The sequence below is a fragment of the Hemiscyllium ocellatum genome, chromosome 21 (assembly GCF_020745735.1).
Source record: "Hemiscyllium ocellatum isolate sHemOce1 chromosome 21, sHemOce1.pat.X.cur, whole genome shotgun sequence".
Taxonomy (NCBI): domain Eukaryota; kingdom Metazoa; phylum Chordata; class Chondrichthyes; order Orectolobiformes; family Hemiscylliidae; genus Hemiscyllium; species Hemiscyllium ocellatum.
The window spans coordinates 19,391,596-19,399,840 of record NC_083421.1 but is presented as its reverse complement, the minus strand read 5'-3'; the positions used below and the strand labels follow the sequence as shown (position 1 = coordinate 19,399,840).

The window sequence follows — 8,245 nt, the reverse complement described above, 5'->3', positions numbered from 1 at the left end:
GGGATTTTGGTCTGGGTTATATCCTCTATGTTGTTTCTCCCTGAAGCGTACCTCTGCCTCTGCCCTGCAACTTCTCTGAAACTTCATCAGCAGTGTCAGAAATACAAACTTCAGAAGAAGAAACACTAATGACATTGCTCTGACAGGAAAATCTCAAGCTTGGGTACACAGATAAATACAATGGTAAGCTTATATGTAAATGAACCAGAACACATACAAAATCTTGAACAAATGGATTTAAAATATTCACCTCAGAAAACAGCAAAATAAATTGGAAAAGAATGAGGACTGCAGAAGCTGGAAGTCAAGAGTCAATAGATGTGAAGCTGGAAGAGCACAGCAGGTTAGACAGTATCCGAGGAGCAGCATCTGACAAATGGGTTTTCGCCTAAAACACTGACGTTCCTGCTCCCCGGATGCTGTCTGACCTGCTGTGCTCTTCCAGCTTCACATCTATTGGAAAAGATTGCAATGGTGGATCAGTGATAAACTGACAACTGTTGGCAAACCTCAGTCAACTGAAATAGTCGGAAATCCCGAACATTATCAGCAGTGAGCTCCAAATGAAAGGTAGAACAGGAACTGAATTGTTTCTTCTGTACATGAGGTTAGAAACCCTCAAAGTGGAAATCCATGAAGGATTAAGACAAAAAGTAGTTTTTAAAATGAAGCTGCGTTAAGGGACAATTGGAAATGACTGAAGCAGGACAAAGTTAAAAAATCACACAATACCAGATTATAGTCCAACAGGTTTAATTGGAAGCACACTAGCTTTCGGAGCGACGCTCCTTCATCAGGTGCAGAGTCACAACCACCTGATGAAGGAGCGTCGCTCCGAAAGCTAGTGTGCTTCCAATTAAACCTGTTGGACTATAACCTGGTGTTGTGTGATTTTTAACTTTGTACACCCCAGTCCAACACCGGCATCTCCAAATCATGAAGCAGGACAGGTTGTCTTTCCTTTAATTTTCCCTTATAAATCCATCAGTCTGCATTTGGAGTGAAGACAAGGCGAACCTTTCACAGCGTTAATACACCAATCAAGAGTGTTTCAGCTCCTCCACTGACAGGAGGATGTAGCTGCAGTGACAATTTTACATGGACAGGTTCCATTAATGTTATTATGGAAATAATGCAGAGAGTTGAGAGTAATGATAAAAACCATCTGAAACTGCTTACATGCCACACATGATGGTTTCAGCCTAGAAACCTTGACTTTTACCCAGGTCCCTGATGTGTTAAGTGAGAGGTATCAGAACCAAACTTTAATACAGATCTGCATAAATGGAATTTTATATTCTTTCACAGACCTTTTGTAATTACACAATGTAGAACACAGAATTCATGGTACCACTGGAACCTCACACAAGAACATCAAATGTCCCTCTTAAATTCATAATAATTCAGTTAACATTAATCATTTGAAAAAGTTCAAACACCAGGTTTGAAACTGGGTCGTTGTTTAAGATTTGTCCATTTTGTAAAATGCTTCATTAGACACATTGAAACTCAGTCAGGTTACCTGTGTTTAATTCAGTCAGGTTACCTGTGTTTAATTCAGTCAGGTTACCTGTGTTTAAGTGAAGGAATATGGTGCTGAGCGATTAACTCGTAAAAGCAGAAACAGAGGAATAGGGAAGTAAATGTTTTTTATAATTAAGTGCAATGATGATCTTAATTACTGCATCCTTGCACTGCTCGTGGTCCAAGAAGAATATTACTAACAATGAAAGGTTGTCTTTGCTTATCTCAAAAATCATCGGAACAATTTTCCCCCTGAAAACTGCAGGGCTCAAAACTCCACAACACCACCACACTTGGAGCAGTTTAAGTAAGTACAGCCCAAACACAACTTCTCGAGCAGCAAGAGTCACCTGTGTGAATGGCTGGTAGGTTAAAATGTCAAAGTGGGACATGGCTTTGCAGGCAACAGCATCCTCCCTCTCTAAAGGCCTTGATTTCAGAATGGCAGGACAGGATACCGCTACAGCCTCAGCCCAAGCTGCACGTTACCAGTAAAACACAGAACATCTTGTCTCTACTTTCATTTTCTTGCTGACGTTTCCACCCCTGAAGCCAGCCATGGAGTTCCGAGGTTGGCCATGTTGCAGTTCGCACAGCACTCAGCAAGCACAGGACAGCAGCAAGACAAGAGTGCTCTATTAAACTGAATGCAATGCTCCTTCCCCCTTCCAAACATCAACATTCATGGGAATGTGTGTCTGGCAATCCAACAACTTGAACAGGAAGCTTGGGGTGAAAGGTTTCAGGGCTCAGTTGACTCGACAAGCTCGAATCATCAACAGCTGGAGGAGAATGAAGATGGGCGACATGATGAGGCCATACCACAGCTGGGAACTCTGTCCCTCCAGTTTCTGGCACAACAGCATCTCAAAGACAAACTTCAGGCTGAGGACAGTCAGGATCCAGAAAAGACGCATGACAGCCAAACGTTTCTCCCCGTCCTGGAACAGGCGAATGGAAACAATCACGGTAAAGTAGGTGCTGAGCCCATCAGCAGTGAAGAGTGGGATGAAAACATACCACCAGTCCAACTTCGCAAAATTGTCCACCTTCACAGCAAGCAGCACGGAGAATACCAGGAAGGCAACTAGGTGCAGCAGCATTTCAAACGTGGCAAATCCCAGCCACTGCACCAGCTCCCGCAGTGAGAACAGCATTGTGGCACCAGTAGTGCACAGCTCCCACAATGAACTCCTGTGTCAATCAACGGGAACTAACAACTTACATCAATACGGCCGTCCTGGTGTTCCAATCTGATTTACATCCAGAAACCCAGCTTGCAATATCTGAGAAATAAAAGGAAATATAAAAATTCAATTATTTTGCATGTCATTTCTTTCAATAGTTGCAAGTGACCTTGATATTCTTTTAAAAAGTAAACTCCTGTAACTCAATAGCACTAGGAGAAAATGTGGACTGCAGATGCAGGAGATCAGAATCGAAAAGCCTGGTGCTGGAAAAGCACAGCTGGTCAGGCAGCATCCAGGAGAGTCAACGTTTCAAGCATAAGCTCATCAGGAATCTGAATCAGGAAATCAGAAATTCCTCATGAAGAGCTTATGCTTGAAACGTTGACTCTCCTACTCCTTGGATGCTGCCTGACTGGCTGTGATGATTCCTGGAGAATCGACGTTTCGGGCATAAGCCCTTCTTCAGGAAGGATTCCTGAAGAAGGGCTTATGCCCGAAACATCGATTCTCCTGCTCCTTGGATGCTGCCTGACCTGCTGCGCTTTTCCAGCAACACATTTTTCAGCTGTGCTTTTCCAGCACCAGGTATTTCAACTGTATCGCACTTTTGGTAACCTCAAATGTCCCAAAGCATTTTACAGTCAATAGTCACTGTCATGGGATAGGAATTTGCAGACAGCGTTCTGATAAAGATAGGAAATAACCTCTCAATGAAGAGCTTGAGGGGCTAGGAAATCAGGGAAAACTTTCCCATTGTTCCCCAGACATCTGCCTGAGGAGACTGTGCCACGGTTAATCTTTTATTTGAAGAATGACATTTCCACAATGCAGCATTCTTTGAAGACTGGAGTGTTAGTCGAGATTATGGTCCCAAGTCTCAGTAGTCACATCAGTCAAGAATACAACTAACTGAACCTCCTGGGCTGAACAACTTTAGGCCATAACATCTACGTACATTTTATCCCGTCTTTCTTCCTTTTTAAACTTTTGTCACATTTGTCTTCACCATGTTTTGTTATCCCTTCACGCTGCGTTTGGATGTTTTTAATGTAGCAATTCAAATCACATTTGGACACAATTTTTGTCTCTTCAATACATCCATGAGCAGTGTTTTTGGTTTCTGTGTTATAAAATCATCTGTTATTTAACGTCTCTGGCCTCCACACAACCATAAGCTGCTCCTTTGTTCTTCCTACTCCACTCCCACCTTAAAAACCTTTACATTTCTATTTCACTTCAGTCCAAGTGAAAGGTGGTCACCCTGAAACATTAACTCCACTTTTCTCCAGAGATGCTCTTGTCTTTTATCCTCTCTAGACTGAGCTCTGACTGACAAAAGCATGATGCAACTTGAATCAGGATCACATGAATACAATTAGTCCAATAATTGAAGAGCTCAATGGGACCAGGGAGTTTAAGGCACCAAGCAACCTCAGATCACTCCTTCACATTTTATAGAAAATGGACCGGACAAGAGAAAGACAACACCTCATTATTGACTGCACCTCAGGGAAAAAATGGCAGGGCAGGAAACTAAAAGAGGGTATGATCCTGGCTGATTGTGATACTGGACCAGTCAGGTCCTTCAGTAAAACCTGGCTTGGTAGATGGACCAAAAGTTGCATTTTTGCAATTTCTTTATTGTGGTGGTGAGTGACTGAGCAGATTCACAACAGGCTGACTTAAAGTTTAACACAAAGACATAAAAAAAATTACACACGAAAGGAAAAAATTAACTCTATTGCATCATATAAAAAATATTTGAAATAATCTTAGTGCATACTTCAAAAAACAAATCTGTGTTAATATACTTTGCCCAACTGACACACTTTCATTTTATATGCTTTCTCTTAATGGGGACCTTATCAAAAGCCTTCAAGTAAACTGGCTCACCCTGATCAACTTCGCAACTGATGGCAGTTCGGGAAAAATTTGGTTTTAATGCAGAAATGTGGGCGGCACGGTGGCACAGTGGTTAGCACTGCTGTCTCACAGCGCCTGAGACCCGGGTTCAATTCCCGACTCAGGCCACTGACTGTGTGGAGTTTGCACGTTCTCCCCGTGTCTGCGTGGATTTCCTCCGGGTGCGCCGGTTTCCTCCCACAGTCCAAAGATGTGCGGGCCAGGTGAATTGGCCATGCTAAATTGCCCATAGTGTTAGGTAAGGGGTGGATGTGGGGTATGGGTGGGTTGCGCTTCGGCGGGTCAGTGTGGACTTGTTGGGCCGAAGGGCCTGTTTCCACACCGTAAGTAATCTAATCTAAAAAAAAGACAAGGTGGGGAAGGGGGTAAGGAGTAAACGATAGGTGGAGATCGAGCCCAAAAAGAAAAAAAGTTGGACAAATAATGTTGTGGTTCTGCTCGCCGAGCTGGAAGTTTTTGCTGCAAACGTTTCGTTCCCTGGCTAGGGAACATCATCAGTGCTGTTGGAGCCTCGTGTGAAGCGCTGCTTTGATGTTTCCTTTTTCGTGGAGGAACCGGAGTTGTTCATATATTGCGCTGAGGCGGTTAGCGCAGGATTCCCATTTCCTGGCTTGTTTCAGCGTTCTCGCCCGTAAGTGTTTAAAATCTGGTAACATCAAAGCAGCGCTTCACACGAGGCTCCAACAGCACTGATGATGTTCCCTAGCCAGGGAACGAAACGTTTGCAGCAAAAACTTCCAGCTCGGCGAGCAGAACCACAACGGATACCCGAGCTACAAATCTTCAACCAGATTTTGGACAAATAATGGTCAGCCTAGCAAAATGAATATCTGCTAACTAGGACTATTAGTGGCTAACAACAGGTTCTGTGAAATGACAGAGAGCCCAAAATGTAGACTTTCCTGCTTCTCAGATGCTGCCTGACCCACTGTGCTTTTCCAGCACCACACATTTTGACTAAGTATAAATTGCAGACCAAGTGTGTGTGGAGGTGGAGGAAAGTGCTCAGTCCTAAAACTGTCATGAGTTCTGAGGGTCACAACCTGAACTTTAACTCTGATTCCTCTCCACAGATTCTGCTGAGCTTTTCCTACTACTTCAGTTTTTGTTTCTAAAATTTTTAAACTCAATATTGAGTCCAGAAGACTGTAGAGTTCCCAAGTGAAAGGTGAGGTGCTATTCTTCCAGCTTGTACTGTAGTTTGCTGGAGCACTGCAGCAAGCTTGAGAAAGGCCAAGGAACAAGGTGGTGTGTTGAAGTGGCAGGCAATGGGAAGCTCAGGATCCTTTTTGCAGAGAATGTAGGTGTGTTGCAAATTAGTCTATACAGTCTATATTAGTCTGTAGTCAATTAGTCTATATTTCATTCTGCTTTGTAGAGAAGACCAGCGAGTAGTGAATGCAATAGACTAGATTGAGGGACAGCAGGAGAGGAAGCAAGGGGGAATAATGTTGAGGGACACAGAGGGAGTGTGAGGGAATAAAGGAGGAACAAAATGGGAAAGAGGAATAAGAACAACCCATTGTTAGCCATTACTATTCCCCATTAGCAGCTACTCATTCTCCTAGGCTGACCACTATCCACTCCTTTGTCAAACTGTTTCTCTCTCTCTTTTTGGACTATCTCCACCAATCGTTTACTCCACCCCCTTCTCAGTTTCTACATCAGTTCTGGAGAAAGATCATGCTCGAAACGTCGAATTCTCTATTCCTGAGATGCTGCCTGGCCTGCTGTGCTTTGACCAGCAACACATTTGCAGCTGTGATCTCCAGCATCTGCAGACCTCATTTTTTACCCTGAAATGTTAACTTTAATTCCTCTCCTCAGACACTGCTGGATCTGGTGAGTTTTCCCAGCAATTTCTGTATTTATACGTTTTTTTTAAAAATGTTTTTATATAAGTTACCATGCAATCTTGAAAGATGAGCACCAATGAATCCACTACTGCTGAGGCTACTTCTTTAACTGCTCCAGGAAATAGATTATCATAGCCTGGGATTTATCAGCCATTAATTTCCCAACACCATTTCCCTCCGAGGTGAAAGTGAGGACTGCAGATCAGAGTGGGGCTGGGAAAGCACAGCAGGTCAGGCAGCATCTGAGGAGCAAGAGAATCAATGTTCCGGGCAACATCATCACCAATTCGCTCCTGTCATTTTGATTTTGTTCAGTTCCTCCCCTTGACTTAACCCAATGTTCCCTGACATTCCTGAGATTCCCCACACCCACCCAACCCCACCCCACACCCCCAACCCTCTACCCAACAACCCCACCCCACACCCCCAACCCTCTACCCAACACACCCCCCCACCCCCCCAACTCCAACCTTACCTCACCCCACACCCCCCACCCTCTACCCAACACACACCCCCACCCCCCCACTCCAACCTTACCTCACCCCACACCCCCCACCCTCTACCCAACACACACCCCCACCCCCCCAACTCCAACCTTACCCCACCCCACACCCTCTACCCAACACACACCCCCACCCTCCCAACTCCAACCTTACCCCACCCCAACCCTCTACCCAACACACACCCCACCCCCCCAACTCCAACCTTACCCCACCCCAACCCTCTACCCAACACACACCCCCACCCCCCCAACTCCAACCTTACCTCACCCCACACCCTCTACCCAACACACACCCCCACCCCCCCAACTCCAACCTTACCTCACCCCACACCCTCTACCCAACACACCCCCCCACCCCCCCAACTCCAACCCCCACCCCAACTCCAACCTCCAACCCCAACTCCAACCTTACCCCACCCCAACCCTCTACCCACACACACCCCCCCACCCCCCCAACTCCAACCTTACCCCACCCCAACCCTCTACCCAACACACACCCCCACCCCCCCAACTCCAACCTTACCTCACCCCACACCCTCTACCCAACACACACCCCCACCCCCCCAACTCCAACCTTACCCCACCCCACACCCTCTACCCAACACACACCCCCACCCCCCCAACTCCAACCTTACCCCACCCCACACCCTCTACCCAACACACACCCCCACCCCCCCAACTCCAACCTTACCCCACCCCACACCCTCTACCCAACACACACCCCCACCCCCCCAACTCCAACCCCCACCCCCCCAACTCCAACCTTACCCCACCCCAACCCTCTACCCAACACAACCCCCCACCCCCCCAACTCCAACCTTACCCCACCCCAACCCTCTACCCAACACACACCCCCACCCCCCCAACTCCAACCTTACCTCACCCCACACCCTCTACCCAACACACACCCCCACTCCAACCTCCCCCCACCCCCAAACGCAACCGCAACAAGTCTGTCTCTCACATTCTCCCTCCCCTCACACTGACTGTATCACCCCCTCCACCTCTCACACACACACTCGGTGCCCCCCCCCGCTGTTCTCTCTCACTCACCGCAGGCCTCATCCCGGGGCCGCGCAGCCGCAAAACCCGACACCCGCAATCCGGAATCCGGCAGCGGGACTGTCGTAAAGTGTGACGGTCCCGGAGACACGGTCAACAGGTGAGAGACCGGGGGGGAGGAGGAGGAGGGGGGAGGAGGAGGAGGGGGGAGGAGGAGGGGGGGGGAGGAGGGGGGAGGAGGAGGGGGG

The 8,245-nt window shown here is 47.0% G+C and overlaps 2 protein-coding genes across 4 annotated transcripts in view; one reads left to right on the top strand and one right to left on the bottom strand.

Moving 5' to 3' along the window:
- Positions 1-887: 887 nt before the first annotated feature.
- On the bottom strand, positions 888-8,111 carry tmem203 (transmembrane protein 203). Of its 3 annotated transcripts, none has more exons than XM_060841260.1 (3): positions 8,049-8,111; positions 6,544-6,735; positions 888-2,810 (listed from the first exon to the last, which is right to left on the bottom strand). In XM_060841260.1, exon 3 carries the CDS (start codon positions 2,679-2,681, stop codon positions 2,274-2,276), a length of 408 nt encoding a protein of 135 aa, XP_060697243.1. In that variant the 5' UTR covers positions 2,682-2,810; positions 6,544-6,735; positions 8,049-8,111; the 3' UTR covers positions 888-2,273. The 3 variants fall into 3 exon arrangements, with proteins under 3 accessions (XP_060697243.1, XP_060697244.1, XP_060697245.1); XM_060841261.1 differs by lacking the exon at positions 8,049-8,111 and adding an exon at positions 8,015-8,044; XM_060841262.1 differs by lacking the exon at positions 6,544-6,735 and having other exon boundaries at positions 8,049-8,105.
- Positions 8,108-8,245, top strand: part of ndor1 (NADPH dependent diflavin oxidoreductase 1) — a 59,701-nt gene continuing 59,563 nt past the window's right edge. Inside the window, exon 1 of the mRNA XM_060841258.1 lies at positions 8,108-8,157. The gene's annotated coding sequence lies outside the window, so the exon portion shown is untranslated. The remainder of the gene's footprint in view (positions 8,158-8,245) is intronic.